We start from the raw sequence: 18,192 nt of genomic DNA, 5'->3' as shown, positions 1-18,192 counted from the left end.
GAGCAGAGCAGCTGGAGCCCGGGAGGGGAAGTGCCCGGCTGGCGGCTGGGGTCCGGAGGCAAGGGGGCTGCCCGAAGCCGGAGCGCTTGGCTCTTAAACAGAGCCGAAGAGTCAGGGGAGGAGCAGAGCAGCCGCGGGAGGGGAAGTGCCCGGCCGGTATTTTCCTGGACATGTTCGGCTTTTTGGCAATTCCCCCTGGACGGGGGTTTGATTACCAAAAAGTCGGACATGTCTGGGAAAAACCGGACGTATGGTAACCCTAGCTAAGAGCTGCTCCCACCATGATTGGAGGGCATGGAGAGGGTGAACAAAATGGAATCTGCGTAGGTTTTTTTTACCATGCCTGTCACTATGGTATGTGAGCCCCTGGGCCGGCAGCTCCCTTCCCCAATTGTATGGTGAGGAAGAGGAATGCTGAATCAGACTTGCAGGTGAAGTTGAGTGGGAAGGAACCAGAATGAGGAGTCTCCGCAAAGGCCGGGGAAGGGGGAGGAAGCAGCTCCAGCGGGTCTCAAGGCCCAGAGGCCTCTTAGGGTATGTCTGCACTGCAAATAAAAACCCAGGGCTGGCCCATGCCAACTGACTGGGCTGCGGAGACAGCAGCAGAGTCACTGCCCGAGGAAGACCCCTTCCAATGAGGCATCCATGGGGAAATGGAGACTAAAATAAGACTAGTATTTTGAGAACCAAAGCTGCTGTTTTAAGTGCCATGAGCCCCCAAATGTTAAGAGTGCAGGATAAAACTACACTGAGACCTCAAAAGCCTGGATGTGGGAGTAGGGCCCTGGATTCCACTCATAGACCTGAGTTCTCTCCCTGGCTCTGCTGCCGGCTTGCTGATTGACCTCGCCATGTCAATTCACCTCTCCATTCCTCTGCTTCCTTCATCTGTACAATTGGGATCATGACACTGACCTCCTTTGTAAAGTGCTTTGAAATCTAGAGAAGGCAAGTATTGCATAAAAGCTAGGTGGTGGCAGTCACCGTAAACACTTGTTAGAGAAATTCTTACTCACTTTTTTTTATGGTTTCTTTCCTAAAAGAATGCAAAAATGGCTTTGATTTTTTTTTTTTTTTTAAGAGCATACAAGAACCAAACCAAACTTAGTCTCTTGTGCCAAGCCTCTCCAGATGTGCCAGGAAAGCTTAACCCACTATTCCAAGCTGGCTGTAGCAATAGTGTAACATTATCTTAGTCCTGAAATCCTAATCCTTTTGTGGAAACTGTATTTGATTATAAGACAACATAGTCTTCATGTATAAATTGTATACAACCGCGCTGCCAGATGGTGCACAGTACTAAAAGAGCAACAGGTGTGTTGTGTGAAAGGGGAAACCTAGTATGTGAAAACTGAACACTGCTGATGTTGTTGTCACCACCGTTGTGTGTTTAAGGTTCCTATACTTCTAAATTGCATGACAAGACTAGCTCCACCCCTTCATTGTGATTGCCCAGAAGCGATCAGCTGTAGCCCTTATTTGAAATGAGAAGTCCACTAACACACTAACATTTCTCTTTCTTGAAGCATGAGGATGAAAGCTGGAAGCTTCTGTGGGTTTGCAATGGGCAATACAACATTGCCTCTTAAAGTTCAGTTAAGCTTGGTAGTGACCAGTTACTAGTGTGAGCTTACATACCAAACAGATAGTGCTACAGTGGGCACCCTTGCTGGTTGTTTCCCTGTGGAATACCAAACAATGAATGAATATTCAGACTGAAGTACTGTCTTAGCTCTGCAGGGAGTCATTCTCTAAGGGTACGTCTACACTTACCTCCGAGTCCGACGGCAGGCAATCGATGTTCTGGTATCGATCCCGGAAGTGCTCGCCGTCGACGCCGGTACTCCAGCTCAGCGAGAGGAGTACGCGGCATCGACGGGGGAGCCTGCCTGCAGCGTCTGGACCCACGGTAAGTTCGGACTAAGGTACTTCGAATTCAGCTACGTTATTAACGTAGCTGAATTTGCGTACCTTAGTCCGAAGTGGGGGGGTAGTGTGGACCAGGCCTAAGACAGGTTTGACTTTGGGGAGTCAGTATGGGGAAAAGTCTGCAGCTGCTGCTGCCTTTGCTGTGGAAAAACAGAAAACTTCCATTTCCAGGGCTGGCAGTCCAACACCTTCCACAAGCACAACTTTCTGGAGGGGGGGAGAAGTGTCTTGTTTGTCAAAAGAATGTGAAGGAAAAGCTCCAAAAAGAGATGATCCATGAGCATTTTTGTTTAGAAACTCTGTGCGAGAGAGAGAGCGATGCATGTTTTGTTTTCCAAAGAAGGACCTCCAGTTAATGCTGATGCATTCTAGAGAGATGACTCTAATACTAAATCAGAAAGGATGCTTTGGGCTGTGGTGGACCAGGTGGGGGAAGACACACCAGCATTTAAATTGGGAATCTTTTTGAAATCTCTCTCCTGTAGATGGCCTCAATGAAAAATTTTCTCTAAACCCTTAATGCTGCCTAAGAGAGAATCTAGGGATGAAAATACAATTGAACGATGGAAGCCCAGAGACTTAGTACGTGAGATGGCGGCTGTTCTGTAGTTTAGCCCAACATTCTTCAGTAAAACAATATTGGGAGCAATGCCATTCTGTCGTGACACTTAATCACGTGACTTTTTGCATGATCTCTGGTCCTGGACCTGTCATGATGACTTATTTATAATGAAACCTCTCCAATGACTAGAGTTGAATAGGAAATGGACCCTAATGTATTGGCTGCAGTTGTCAAAACATCTAGTGACAAAACATCCTGTAGGAACATATACATCAACGGAGAACTTCCTCATTGGAAAGAGTCCCACCTTACTCATCCTTTCTGTCTGTCGACAGAACAGTCTGGGTAAAGTTCATTCTCAAATAGTTTCTAAAAGAAACTAAATATCAGTACTTAAGAAGGGTGGCAATAGATTGGTGGTGTAATCAATGCTGATTCATGGAATATACACCATACTATTTCCACTAGTAGTCTGCGTCACATTGACACCAGAAATGCAAGTGCTTCTGCAATAGGATTTTAGTCACATGACTTCCATTGATTTTTATTGGGCGTTTCATGGCTCTTCACGCCATATCAGTTAGTCTGTGTTTAGGGGCTAGGGCTGCAGGGAGTCTCCCCTTTATCAATGGAACTGGTTCTACTGTGCAAGGGGAAGGCAGGACTGGAATGGTGTGTGCTGAGATGGGCACCCCGTATATGTCACAGAGCCCTACAGGAGGTCCTCCAATGCATCTCTGCACAGGGACATGTACACACAAAAGGCATGGAGGGCTACTTCAATCATTGGGCTCGACGGTCACTTTGGATGTGGGAGGATTCCTCCTTCTTCCCTGGTACCAGACCCAGCTAGGTGATGCCATGAGGAGTTTGGGAATGTATGAATTTTTGTGGCTGGGGAGAGGGGGAACAAACTACAAAGCTATGGATCTGGGATTGGGGTAGGAAGCCAACAACAAAAATCGGCTTCAAATAAACTAGTTTGCCTGTGATGGCTGCTTCACATAGAGAACTCCTCTGATGGAAAATTACAGCACTTCAATTGCACTGACCACTCTTTGTTAGTAAATGACAAATGTGTTGGGTACAAAGTAGACTTCCACAGTTATTGGCGCAGCAATGAGTCACATGCAGAATAGCATCTATCTATAAATGTCAAAGTGGGCTACAAACTCATTTGTTTGAAATCGCCAGGCAAGGGTAAAGTAAGGTCGTACTCTTTCTTCATATACAGGGAGGGCAGGTATTTTTGGACTGGCTAAAATTTGTCTGACGTGGTATAAAACTGAGCCCAAAAGTAAGTAGGTAACTGAAGGGCGATGGAAGCAGAGATTATGAAGCAAACCGATAGATGAAAGAACTGGTGCAGGATAAGTGGCTCTGTTATACACAGATGCTGTGGAAATACTGCAAGATTACCCCAGCTGCTTTTGGGTTGATGGGTGTGGACAAAGTCTGAGACTTCAGAATATCAAACTGGGCTTCATTTGCAGACTCTCTCTGGGAAGAAATGGTGATGGGTCTGGACAGTTGTGACTACTCCTGATTTGTTCAGGGATTGAAAAGCTGCTAATGTCCGTATTTTTAACAGGTCAGTCTATAACAGGGTATACACAGGACCTTTAGAACCAACAGTATAGAAAATTAAACCAATAAAACCTAGAGGGCCACTGAAAGGATATTGCCTATCCTAAAGGGATGGAAGAATAAAATATAGCAGGTATTTTTATTCAGGGGAGCAACCAGGACTGGTATGAACAGCTGCAGGGAGGGCTGAAGAGAGCTGTGCCTTGAACTTTGACTCCTATTTTCATAGGAACCTAAGGGAATTAGACACCTAAATCCCATTGAATTTAAATAGAGGCTGGGTGCTTCACTCTGTCTGTATAATCCCCCCCCACACCCCCATGCTTTAGAACTCCATCAAACATACTCATATGGTACCTGGGACACTCCTATGCAACGTGATCAAGTGACTAGGAAGCAGGGAGTCAAATTTAGAGTCCCATTCCTGGCCCCCAATCTGCTCTGTGACTTTGGGTGAGTCATTTCATCTCTCTGTACCTCCATTTCCCCACCTGTAAAATGGGGATAATGACACTTTCTTTCCTCTGAAAAGTGCTATCCAAAAAGTGCATCATCTTAATGTTGACTTAGCTATTCTCAGTTAATGAGGTAGACCCAATGTTTTGGCCTCTGTTTAGGGGGGTTTCTGGGAAGAGGACGGGTGTGGGTTTGTCTCCTTCTATAGCAGACCTTAAGAAACCAACATCACTATTTTCCAGTTTTAGAGAGACAGGTGTGTACCAAGAGGCTTCCATAGGGGCCGAAGGATAAATGGTTCTAGAGGGATGAAAGGGGAATAATGGCATTAATGCTTTGGCAGAATATCAGTGTGGTGCGCAAATATATGTGTAAGGGGAGAGGGTGATATCTGGAGGCTGAGATTAGTTACATTAAAAAGAAACATTCTGCACGCATTTCCTTCATGTATGCAATTAATCTTTCAAAAAAACCCAAACAAATCACATGCAACATGGCTTTGGTTTATCCCCTAATTCCTTTTCATCTTACCCTTCAGTTGCTCAGAAATATATGGGGCATTCAGAAAAATGGTTTAGTCATCTTGCATTGCCTCTCTCACCACCCTGTTTCTATCATTTCCCTCTAAGTGATACACTGATTGCTTTTGGAGAAAGAGAATAAACATGGCACCTGACTTAATTTCTACGACAACTCTTGGTGTCCATACAAGATTCATTGGCACGCCCTGCTTTTTCTATTTTGACTGCATCATTGTTTCTCTCTTGAGGTCCTGATGAGGATACGTTCTTTACTTAGGCTTGTCCTGATTACTTGGGAGAAAACAAAGCAATTCATACAAACCTGTTCTCCAAGAACATCTATTTTATATTATGTCCCCTTCGATAGAATACCCAGACAGTGGTCTTGGATTTTGCCTTTTATCTAGCAGCTTACTGGTTGCTGTTCATGCTGCGATGGATTCTACCTGACACTGTTGATGATCTAGTAATTAACTACATTAATGGGATAGTCTATTTTTAGACCACACCAAGGAGCAAGCAGGTGGGCTAGTCAATATAAAGCTGATCTTTGTGTGCCAAGCTACTCTATGAATGCATTTGTAACTTTTAATAGCATCAACGTCTTTCATAAACGACCAAAAGAGAGGGTATAACACAATAATGAGAGGCTGTGATCACCTCCAGAAAGCTCTCATCTGACCAGCATTCTTAACCAGCCCCTACGTGAACCTCTAGAGCAGCATTCTTAATGCCTGGACATTGAGGTGGAGGCATGGGGAGACTAGTAATAGAGACTCTTAAATAATTGGTTTGCATCCAGCCATGGTGACCAACTGCCTCCATTTGCAGGCTGTTTAGTGGTCAATGTGAAAAGAGTTGGCTGTCTCATTTCCACATCAAATGCCCAAGCACATGTTAGTTGGCTGTTCTGGAGATGTTAAGGATTTAGCTATCCTATTGCTCCTAGAGTTGTTTCTTAGCTGGCTGTGGGGGGACGATTTCGGAGCCACTGTCTGTCCTGTACCTGTTTTTTGGAGAGAGAGAGAGAGAAGACTTAAGTTTTCAGGGCTGTCCGTCTGGCACGTTCTTTGTTTGTTTAGTTACTTGTGCAATGTGGGAATTAGGGAAGTAAGGAAGGTTGGGTTTTTTTGTCATCTGAAATTATAAAAAGGATTAAACAACCACTCTCACAATTGACTTCTTTCACAAAGTGTGTGTGTGTGTGTGTGTGAGATATATGTGTGTATATGTCTTCAGTAAGACAGGTTTCACCTTTTTTGGTTGAATGTTTTTGATGGTTTATAATTTAGTCTATCTGCTCACCTCACAAAAGGCTTTTGTATTTTGAAGAGGCCACTAAGCGACCTAGTATGTTGGTGCTTGCAGCATTCATCACGCCATGAGTCAGCATGTATGATTCAGGATGTCTAAGCCAGCAGCGGTATCAACCAAAAACTCTTCCTGGAAAGAATCATTTTGGCATTCAACTGAGAAGTGACAACAACCAGAAACAAACAGCTCCATCTCTGCAGAGCTTCCAGCAGGGTTAAATTCATATGTGCCAAGTTTCTAATGTGCCACTCCAGGCCCGGCCTTCATTCCACCCCTTTCTCCAAGGCCCCGCCCCTGCCCTGCCTCTTCCTGCCATATTCACTCCCTCCCCCAAGCGTGCCTGGCCCTCGCTCCTGCCCCCCAGGGCCTCCTGCATGCCACGGAACAGCTGATCACGGCGGGCAGGACGCGCTGGAGGGGGAGGCATTGATTGGGGCTGCCAGTGGGCAGGAGGTGCTGGGGGTGTGGGGGAGGCGCTGATACGGGGGCTGCTGGTGGGTGCTAAGCACTACCATTTTTTTTTTCGTGGATGCTCCAGCCCTGGACATTCACTGGAGCAGATGACGAGGATATTTACAGCAATGAAAACAAAATTTACACACATTAAAGTACTGAGGCAGTGAGCATTATTTATAAATGTTCAAATGTTTGCTTGTCTTGTGCCCGAGCCATGGCCCTGTGTGTATTGGACTGGAAGTGTTCATGGAAAGCGTGATACACTTAACCTTTGGGCCAGTCATACACATGTATCTCTGCCTGCCTAGTGCGTGTGGCAGCATTCGTGATGGCTCATCATCCCAGCCAGAAGAGGAATGTTCTGTAAAGGAAATAGCTCACTTGTGGAAGAGAATGGGGAAATAACAGGGATGATATGGTAGCTCAGAATGGAGCCGTGCTAGTGGATCTTGAACATCTCACTGGGGTTGCAGGGGTACTGAGCTCTCACATTTGAGGCTGCTTATACCAAAGCTCCCCCAGAATGCACTAAGCAGCAGTATGCTCCTTGTATCGTTAATATTTTATTTGCTAACCAGACGTGCTGCTGTTTCTTCCAAGAAAGATTTTTCGAAGTAGGTTAATTGAAAGAAGATGTCTCTTCTCTTCTGTATCTCCCCTCCACCCTGCTATACTGTGAGAGGTTCAGAGAGGTTATCGAAATGCTGTTAATTAAAATTATATGAAACTGATAAGCATGTGACATGCCTGCTACAAATCAAACCCTTTGTTTCCTCTCTTGAAGGTCATGGAGGCAGAGCAGACGAAAACAAGAAGTGAGCTGGTGCACAAGGAAACGGCAGCCAAATACAATGCTGCCATGGGCCGGATGAAACAGCTAGAGAAGAAACTGAAAAGGGCCATCAATAAATCCAAGTATGTGTTTTAGCTGGTGGTGCGTTTACACGTTAAGCCTACTTGCATGGGGTGCTTCATGCACGTGGCTTTCAGGACTCCGTCCATGCTGAATCTGCCAGGAGGCTGCACAGATAGTGTAGCTGGTGTCTGACTTGCAGCCCAGTCCACATGGTCACAGAACTTTACCCTGGCTAAGAAAGCAGCAAGGCTATTGATTAAAAACTTCAAAAATGTGAGACTACCTCAGAGCTGCATATCGAACGTCAGATTTGTTCGCTTTCCGGAGCCTTCTTGGCAAGTCACGTGAGAGCTATTCTCGTGGAAAGGCATACGCTTCAGAGGGCATAGCTAAGAAGCGTGTGTGATAAATGATAAAATGTGTTTGGTGTGTGGTTCTCCTCTGCTGCATAGGAGTCTATGCAATTGTGGTGGTCGTCTAGAAAAGCAGCCTTTTGTAATACTTGCTCACTGTCCGTGAAAAAGCTTCAGGGAATCTCCAACTAATATTTTTAATTTTAATAATTTCCATTTTCTGCAGCTTGACTGAACAGTGATCATTTATTTAGTGTTTAATCCCTCAGTCTAAAAATGACTTTATCAATGTCTGTTACTATTTTGCTCAATACATATACAAGTATTGGTACTTTCCAAGGAAACTCTGAGCACGTGTTCTCTCTCACATGTTGTTGCCACATATCTGTAGCCTGCAGCCATTCCACCTTGTGCGGTGTGTTTCTATGATAAGATAAGATAAGCAGGGTGCCAGTATTGGATGGGAAACCTCCATAGGTGCTGAAATAAATATTCTGCAGTTCAGCAGATGGCACTCTTTCCTCTAGATCAGAGTGGTGGTAGGGGCATTAAGTTACCAAAAGAGCCTTTATTTGAATGGGATGGAAAACGAAGGTCCTGACCACTTACCATTGAGGTCTTATGGACCTTTTCATAAGAATAAGGGTGTTCATCCTGGTGCCCTGACCAGCTGTTACCTTGGGTACATTCTGCTACCCTCGATTCACCTTGCAGTGTCAAATGGAGATAGATTCCTCCCCTCCTGCCCCAAACTGTTTGTGTAAGGATGCTGTGTCCTGCAACACTTCACTTCAGAGCTTTCTATGGCAGTGGTGAGTGGAATGACCCTACTACATGCCTTGACAGTTTACAGAGGCGTTCCAAGGCTTAATTAGTTAACACTGCAAAACTTTTCAGAACATCAGACTTTTCATTTTCTCATGCGAGCTTCATCATTTAAACAGAAGACAATCCCACTGATTTTTATGGGGAATAGGAGTCTACTGTCATGAGTTCAGGTAGAGGGGATGTAAAAAACAAACTTCTTCCCCATGGAAAAGCTGCTCATATTCTGTATCTGAAAAATGGAAACAAAAATTCTTTCCTGCATCTCAGGGATGTTGAGGCTGAGCTAATGACTCTTCGAATTGCTCAGATACTATGGCAGTGGTAAACACCATAAAAAAACCTATATATAAAATATTATAACTAAGGCTATGTTTTAGTCACGGGTGTTTTTAGTACAAGTCAGGGACAGGTCACGGGCAGTAAACAAAAATTCACGGCGCGTAACCTGTCCATGAGTTTTACTGAAAATACCAGAGAATAAAACGTGTGTGTGTGTGTGTGTGTGTGAGAGACTGGGGGTGGTGGTGCTGGCTGCTTGGTGGGGGGGCGGGTGCACGGCCTGGGACCCCTGCTGGCGCTGGGGGAGGGTTTGGCGGGGCTGGCTGGAAGGCTCCCTACCTGGCTCTGCGCCTCCTCCCTCCCCTCCCAGCAGCAGAGTTTGGGTGTGGGGTACGGGACGGGGTGAGGGGGGTGGGTGGGGTGGGGTGGCACTCACTTGGGGGCTCCCGGGAAGCGGCAACATCCCCCTCACTCAGCTGCTAGGCGGAGGCGTGGCCAGGCAGCTCTGCATGCTGCCTCAGCCCAGAGCGCTGGCTTCGCAGCTCCCATTGGCTGGGAATGCTTGTGTGGGGGCGAGACTGCCCCAGCAGTGGCCGGTGCACCTGGTGCAGGGACTGCCTGAGCTGCCCCTGAGCCAGGCGCACCGGCCGGTGCAGAAGTCACGAGTCCGTGACCTCCGTGACAAACTTGCAGCCTTAATTATAAGGCACTGATTTTCTCCCACACTAAGAGCTGGTGGGATGCCCCAAGGAATGAGACCAGGAACCAAGCTTGGTTGCTCCCATGCGGTAGGGAGAGCACTGTGACTTGACTGGCTTGCATTGTTTAGCCTAAAATTAGGGTGGAACCGAGGGGCCTCAGGAGAAACCTTCACTTTGAACCAGGGTTGTGTATAGATTCCATAGAATGTGTTTGAATTTTAGAGTAGCTTAATCTTCTTCGTAAGGATCAATTACGTGAGGAGGCTAAATGGAAAGAGGACAACAAATTCTTAATTTTCAGAGCCAGATTGTGAATCCCTGCTTCCAATGGTGGGCAGTTACAGCCATATGAATAGTTGTTAATGGGCCCGCCAGTGGAGTAGCGACTTACCTGAGGGTGTAGAGTCGCAGTGCAGCCCGAGATGTTTTTGATAATACAGTAAACAGAGAAGTGTGTTTCACGTGTTACGAAAATGGAGCAAGGGCTGTTGAGTTACAAATATCTGTAGTGCACAGTGGGCTGTAGGGAACCCAAAGAGTGTGCGATGCATCCAAACAAAGAATTCTTGACAAATCTAGAATTTGGCTGTTCTGTGCAGGTCAGGTTTTATTAGATGAGCTCGAATTATGAGCCAGGTTAACCATATCTACGTGTCTGGTACTTGAAATCTGGATTCTGGCACCCTTATATTCAGTAACACATTGCTCTCCAAGAAACTTCAGTGGGACTGTTTGCAGAGTGTGGTGCTACTCAATGGTAGTTGGTATCTCAGAATCTAGCTCACAGTATGGAAATACAGGGTAGTGATTGAAGTCTTGATTGTATGTGAAGACTTATCTGACTATTCAACTGCCTGGCCTTGATTGGGATAGCTTCTGAAATGTGCGAGTGCTTGGAAGGTCTATCTCAGTTGAGTAAGATGATTTTATTATTGCCCCGTGTAGCATCAAATTGATGACTCTGTCTTCAAAGCTTTGGAATAGAACGTGCATTCTTGGCTCTAAACTGTGCCTTTTGTCTACTTGATATCTGATGATGCTATAAATAAAGCAGGAAACAGCTCAAGTGTAGCATCTTTCTGTTTTGTGACTGAGCAAGGACAAAACCTTGGAGTGTCGTGCAGCTGGAGGGAAAACTGTGCAGATGTTCATCTGACTCCTGCCTGCAGTCTGGAGAGAGACAGGCATTTTACTTCCAGCATTCTAAAAAAACACCAAAGATCTGTGTATGTGCCCAAGAATTGTGTTTTAAAAAGAAGGGGGTGGGGAAGGAGGAAACTCTATCCATTTTTAGAGGGTTAAGACATTGATTCTACAAGGTGCTTAAGCATTTACCTAACTTGAAAGCACATTGCTACAGTGTGACTATTTGTGCTTAAAGTTGGTGTGTGCAACTTTATAGATGTTTACATTTTAGATAGGCAAGCCTGAGGATTAAATTGCTGGCATAAGACATAACTGCTTTAATGCTTTGGGCCAGAGCCTCTCTCCTACTCCAATCCCCTGTTATCCCAGCAACTGTAACAAATTATTCTTTGTTTTTCCACAGGCCTTATTTTGAACTGAAGGCAAAGTACTATGTACAGCTAGAGGTATGTATCTAATTCAGATCTAGTAATGACTGCTTGCAGTAAAAAATTTTAAATACACTGCAAAGGGCTGCTATAATCACTCTGCATTTCTGTACAAAGTACATTCCATTCCAAACGCTTCATGTTGAGGAATACACGAAGCCTGTTTTAAAAATAAAAGGCCAAAAGAGACTGTTTCCACTTGTGAAGTAGGCGGGCCCCAAACCCCCACCCCCAGTCATGTCTGCCCTACCTTGTGAGCCCCTGTGCAAAGAAACCATTGTTCCATGGGAGTGGGGCCAGTGGTTGAAAGACAGCAAAGTTGGTGGCCCTAGATTGCTCTCTTGATGATAGTCCTTCAGCTCTGTGGTGTCAAGTGTCTTTCGCAGAGGCAGGGCATATCATGTTCATGGCAGGCACATGGAGAAGTTAGATAAAAACAGAAGTGCTCTTGCAGGAAGGTTGCTACATAACTCTATTTCTTAGAGTTCAGAATGATAACGTACAAGAGCCAAAACCAGAGAGTGACAAGCCAGGCGGCTCCCTAAAATAGAGAGGCGCAACTCACCCTCCCCTTACTCTAGGCTGTCTATCCACAGACCGATCACATGCTTCCCTACAGAGCCCTTTAGCCTGCAAGCAGGAGCAGGAACCCCCTGAAAATTAAAGTGACAGCTTGTAATTTTTACCCAGGTTTTGATATGCCCCAGGGCAGCTGTTGAAAATGCAGTACAGTAGGCTGCCCTCAGGCAAGTTGTCTTGTGTTCAACATACAATACAAAATGGAGTTCATAAATTGATACTGTCCTATCCCATCCTGTCACAGGCTGTATTTCATGTTTGCTCTTTGTCGTACTCCTTAACACCAGTCTTCTCTCCTAGCTGTGGAAGGGGGGTTGTGCCTGGAGGGGGAAAGAAGGGGCAGTTAAAGCTGCACACTACAATATTCAAGGCTTTGAAGCCTGCTGCCACCTGGGTCCGAACTCATGTGTGCAGTTTTAGTGACCAGGAAGTGATGGGTTAGTTTTGTTTCTGCCCGGAAAACCTCCTGCATCTATTTGGAGCCAAGTGGAGCTGTTCAGCCTTTCCTATTCCCTTATCCTGCAGGGGGAGAGGCAAGGACTGTTAGCATTCATGCTGTCAGCTAGTGAATTGCTGAGGGTATATACGATAGCTCCGCTCAGGCACATTCAGATTTAGGCATTTGTTCCAACATGTGGCAGTAATGCCCCCAATTGCTCCAGAGCCCAGTCTAGGTGATCAGGAACTGGAGAACTGTCCCAAATAGTTTTCTGCTAGTTGTGCGTGTCCATTCACTTCAATAAATGGTCAGAATAAACATAGTCTATTATTAAGCACTTTCATTAGCTCTTCATCTTAACATGGATCACCTGCCCTCAGGCTAATAGAGGCTTATGCACCATTCCTGGCTGTGTGACACACAGAGAATCCTTTCCAATGCACTGGAGTGTTCATTCAAACTGGAACACCACAACTGTTCGTTTTCCCCCCCACGTATCCCCTCACAACTTCCCTGGCTTGTTGCATAATCGAGGTACTTTTCAACTAAAAATCCCTCTCATCATCTGTGCAGCAAAATTATTAGTTACATTTTAACCTATACACTCAAATTATTTAATAATACCTAGCTCTAATATACCACTTCTCATTGGTAGATCTCAAAGCACTTTACAAAGGATCCCCATTATGCCCATTTTACAGATGAGGAACTGAGGCACAGAGCAGAGACATGAATTGTCCAAGGTCACCCAGCAGGCCAGTGGCAGAGCCAGGAATAGAAGTCGCCTGCGTCCCAGTCCAGTGCTCTATCAACTAGGCCATGTTGCCTGCTTAGCTGGGGAAATGAAGCCCCCTTTTCCCTCCTTACATAATGAGAATTTGTTTGAAATCCGCAATGGTTTAAAGAAACCCCATCTGCCTTCCTCGTTAGCAATTCAAGAAGACTGTGGATGACCTGCAGGCAAAGCTGGCCCTAGCCAAGGGAGAGTACAAAACAGCCTTGAAAAACCTGGAGATGATCTCAGATGAGATCCACGAGAGGAGACGGTCTTCTGCCATGGGACCCCGGGGGTGTGGTGTGGGTGCGGAAGGCAGTAACACCTCGTTGGAAGATCTTTCCGCATGTAAACTGGAGTCGGACTCCATCTCCAGTAAGTATAAAGTTGTGTGTTCAGAAATTCCCATGGGCAAGTGTCCTATAGGGGGGTTGGGGGCTGAAATGAAGGACCTTGTTTGTATCCTACAGCTGGTGATTAGTCAGATACTTTACAACTTCAGTTAACTCAGTTGCACCTTCTGTTAACTCCACAATTTACCATGCACTTGAGAATTCCCTTCTCAGGGGAAATAGAGAAAAATGGAAACTCTCTATTTGCTCCTAGCATCACAGCTGTTGCAAACAGTGTTGCATGCACGAAACAGAATCAACACACTTCAAAGCATGTAAATAAATGCACACAAGTGACAACGATTATGCAGTAACTCTAGGGCCTGATCTACACACCAGTTTTGTACTGGTATAACTGTTTCTGTTGGTATGGTATTTATTTTTTTACTGAAATATACCAGTACAACCCCTGTTTGGATGCAGTTATGCCAGTATGCTGGGTTACTGATACAAATGCATCCATACTGGGGGGCATTGTGCTGCTTTAACCTCACTGGTACATCTATATAGTAAGCTATAGGTAAAGCAGTGCAACTCTTGTCTTTAGGCCTTGTCTACACAAGCTGCTTGCATGATGTGGGCTCCTTTGATATGTTGCCATGTAAATAGTGCAGCCATGCCTGGTCCTTTGAATAAGGGAAGCAAAGAAATAGGAACATATTAGCTCAGTGTGCTGCATGTCAGGACTGGAGATGCATCTTCTTTGAGAGATGGACAAACAGCAGTAAGATTGCGCCGGAGGCCCAGATAGTCACGCTGTTTAGCGGAGATGATTTTGAGCTGCAAAGATCGGAACATTCCCCAAGTTCTGGGGAGCCTTGGATCTGGGATTCTGATCCAGGCCCCTCTCTACTAGGAAGAGTGAGCTGCTAAAGGGGAGAGACTAAAATAGCTTGAGACCCAAAAGAGGCTTCCTTTTCTGTCGCTCCCAGTTCTAGTTTTCTGCTCCAAAAATGATCCTTTCTGTAAATCCAATCCCACAGCTCCCTTCTCTCTGCATCTCAGCTCTTGTCTGCAGGAAAGAACCCTGTCAAAGTGCTGATGATCACAGTTCATAACCCAGTTGCATGTCCTCCCTGCAGCCCTAATACACTGCTGTCATGGATATAAGCCAGCCATTAGGGCTCCTTGAAATTTTGAGGCAGGTCCCCCAGAAGTATTACTGGGCTTATTTCTAAAGAAAGTCTGTCCTCCCTATATACAAGTACAAGCTGATATATGCCATATCACCCACCACCTTGGCATTATTAGATTTAGTTTTCTTCAATATTGCATTGTCTGTTAGTTGATGTTTACATCTCATTCATGGAATCCACACTCCTGGAGGCCAGGGATGTAAAGTAGCTAGAAATGTGCACACAATGTCCCATTTGTTGCCCTTCCCCTGCCTGCACTTTCCAAGATCATACACACTAGGACAACTACTCCACAACTCATTCTGTGTAGACAGATATATTGGGCCTGGTTCTGATCTCACACCAATCTTATTACCATATCATGGTGAATACATATTGATGATTAAAAATACCCCGATTTTTAAATTAAAAAGTCTGATTTTTTTTTGTAATTTTTGTTTTTATATGAAATTATGGCAACCTGTGTTAAAGCCTATACTTATAATGTGTTAAAATCATTTAAATTAAATATAAACAATAATATTACGCAGTTTGCTGCCAAGTTTTAAAGAAAATCAAACAACTCAACTGGTGGAAGCCACTGGCTAAGCACATGGAACCAGAGTTTGTTGAAGTGCTAAGCCAGCTTTTGACAGTGCAGTAGTCTCTTCTGCAGGTGCAGAGAATTTTTTTTTTATTTCAATTTATTCAACTAGTTCAGTTCAATAACTAGTAGAGAAACCAATCGGGAGTTGAAAAAGCAGGAAAGCTTGTTTCCCTCTGCCAATCTATGAATAAAAAGTAGGTGTGAAAGAATGAGATTTATTAGCTTTAAAATCTTGAAGAACATGGAAACAGCAACCATCTCTTCAATTCTGACTACAGATAATACTGCCTTTGTTTAATGCATCAGTTTTAAATGCAAATAATGTTTTAATAAACGTCTTTTCTTATGTATCCAGTACACTTAAATAAAATTAACTAATAGAAACAATTAAAATGCTGTTTTATGCATTAATTGAATTCTGATTTTCATCCAGATAGAGATTGACACAAATCACAAATAAAGAAAATGAATACTTTACTTTCTAACACACTAAAATGGTGAATGAGGCACTTATTTCCTAGCTGATAACTCTGAATAACTGTATATTAAGCTATATAATTGCTTATCTAAATGTGCATAGACATTTTGCTCACCAGGAGGATAGACTAAGTACCAAAGTTAGCATAAAGGCTATATTTAGTTGCAAATCAACATGTTTTAACTAATGAGAATCAACTTTTCTTTAGGAAGACCACTATGCAGAACAAATGCAAAACAAGATTTAAATCAGGGTTTTCTGCTTGGTGATTAAAATCAGTGATTTAAATTGCTCTGACTTAAATCAGTCCACCCTGGACCAAATAGTTCCACTTCAGTGGAGTTACTCCTGACTCTCACTGGTGAGAGAAAATCCAGAATCAGGGCCCGGCTGTGGATTAAAGACCTGCCAGTCCAATAAGAACATTAGCCCCAGAAAATTTAACTTACTGCCCGTCATAATGGGTGATGCCTTTCTACCCAGGACTGTTTATTTCTTGAATACAGAACAAAGTTCTGTCTGCCAGGCTTAGGTGAAACTTGTAAGCATCATACACTGATTTTTGTTGACAATAGTAGATACTGTTCAGTTTTTTACTTGTTACAGCCTGTCTTTGGCAATTAAATATAAACTGTCATTTTCGTTAGTTGTATTTGTCCTAGACTAGCAGATTAGTGCTACTTACGAAGCAGATAATTTCTACAAATAGGAACTACTTTGTGCAGCCACTATTGCTCATCCCCTGCAAAATTATCTGGCACTGCCCCATGTGTATTGATAAAACATGGTGAGTGGGAAGAACCAGTTGCGTACCAGTTTTATGTCTGGAGGAGCTGGAAACTCGGCTGTGCAATCTTGGACTTAATGTTTAAAAAAATCAGGAGGTGGCTGCTGTGATTATCCATCTATCATCTGCTGAAGCATTCTTAGGTCAGTTCTGTAACATGTAATACATGGAGACTGGAGATCCTTGAAACAACAAAGTTGATGGGTTTCTTTGTTTGTCCCCTTTATTTTTATAAATAATGAGCCAGAGGTTTATGAGAAAAGAGAAAATCCTTGAATTGTTTTCTTTGAATGTTTTCCTTGTTAACACTGTTATTTTGCTTTGTGTTCTTTTAACTGGGTTCTGAGTGAATCTTGCTTTAAATAGCAAGAACTGCAAGGAAGTGTAACTGAAGATAACTTCCAGTCATTATAAATTCGCTGTTGAATGTGGCTTGTTCAGCCCTACATGATTCTGTCAGAGGCATTACTCCTGCAAAGGCTTATGCACATGAGTAACCCCTTTAATTGCAATGGGACTACTTATGTCTGGGACAGCTTGGAAAAGCGACTAAGGGGGGACATGATAGAGGTCTATAAAATCATGACTGGTGTGGAGAAAGTAAATAAGGAAGTGTTATTTACTCCTTCTCATAACACAAGAACTAGGGGTCACCAAATGAAATTAATAGGCAGCAGGTTTAAAACAAATAAAAGGAAGTATTTTGTCACACAACGCACAGTCAACCTGTGGAACTCCTTGCCAGAGGATGTTGTGAAGGCCAAGACTATAACAGGGTTCAAAAAAGAACTAGATAAATTCATGGAGGATAGGTCAATCAATGGCTGTTAGCCAGGATGGGCAGGGATGGTGTCCCTAGGCTCTGTTTGCCAGAAGCTGGGAATGGGCGACGGGGGATGGATCACTTGATGATTACCTGTTCTTTTCATTCCCTCTGGGGCACCTGACACTGGCCATTGTCGGAAGACAGGATACTGAGCTAGATGGACCTTTGGTATGACCCAATATGGCTGTTCTTATGTGTGCATAAGCCTTTGGCAACGTAGGCCCCAATCCTGCAGTGACCAAAGACTGGAAACTTTAGCTTTAACAGGATCTACTGTAATGCACAAAATAGAACAACTCTTACTGATTTATTGACACACCCCCCCCCCCTCTCTCAACAAGGAGTCTGTGGCTTACTCCATCCTGCACTCTCGCGATGGTTAATGCTAATAGTAATTTTGCACACAAAATGAGCGAGGAGACAGATTTTGTGTTGCTTAGTGATCCCTGTGCCAAGAGAGAGATTTGGCTTTCAACATATTCAGCATGCCCATTGTGGGCATCCAATACTACCTGTATGGCCTTGAGGATGTCACATGGGCTGCAGCTGTGTGCTGATTGGGCTGTGGGTTGAGAACCACTGCTCTAGTGAGTCCTGTTGGATTTTAGCTGCATAAGCACTAAGATAACATGCAGTAGCTGAGCTCCCACCTTCTGCCACATCTGGCTTTTAAGTATTACTCCAGATAAATATTGACAGGCCCCAGTCAGGTACCCCATTGTGCTGGGTACAGTACACTTATTACAGAGAGAGTCACTGTCCCAAACTGTCAAGTATC

The 18,192-nt window shown here is 44.3% G+C and overlaps 1 protein-coding gene across 1 annotated transcript in view; it reads left to right on the top strand.

Moving 5' to 3' along the window:
* SH3BP5 (SH3 domain binding protein 5) overlaps nucleotides 1–18,192 on the top strand; it is a 60,899-nt gene that overhangs the window by 35,277 nt on the left and 7,430 nt on the right. The window contains exons 5-7 of the mRNA XM_024194476.3: nucleotides 7,610–7,740; nucleotides 11,392–11,434; nucleotides 13,365–13,584. Of these exons, the coding sequence (XP_024050244.1) occupies nucleotides 7,610–7,740; nucleotides 11,392–11,434; nucleotides 13,365–13,584 (394 nt within the window). The remainder of the gene's footprint in view (nucleotides 1–7,609; nucleotides 7,741–11,391; nucleotides 11,435–13,364; nucleotides 13,585–18,192) is intronic.

The sequence above is a fragment of the Terrapene carolina genome, unplaced genomic scaffold (assembly GCF_002925995.2).
Source record: "Terrapene carolina triunguis isolate 2854851 unplaced genomic scaffold, T_m_triunguis-2.0 Scaffold84, whole genome shotgun sequence".
Lineage (NCBI taxonomy): Eukaryota > Metazoa > Chordata > Testudines > Emydidae > Terrapene > Terrapene triunguis.
The sequence above is the reverse complement of the archived record's forward strand: the minus strand, read 5'-3'. Positions and strand labels throughout refer to the sequence as shown.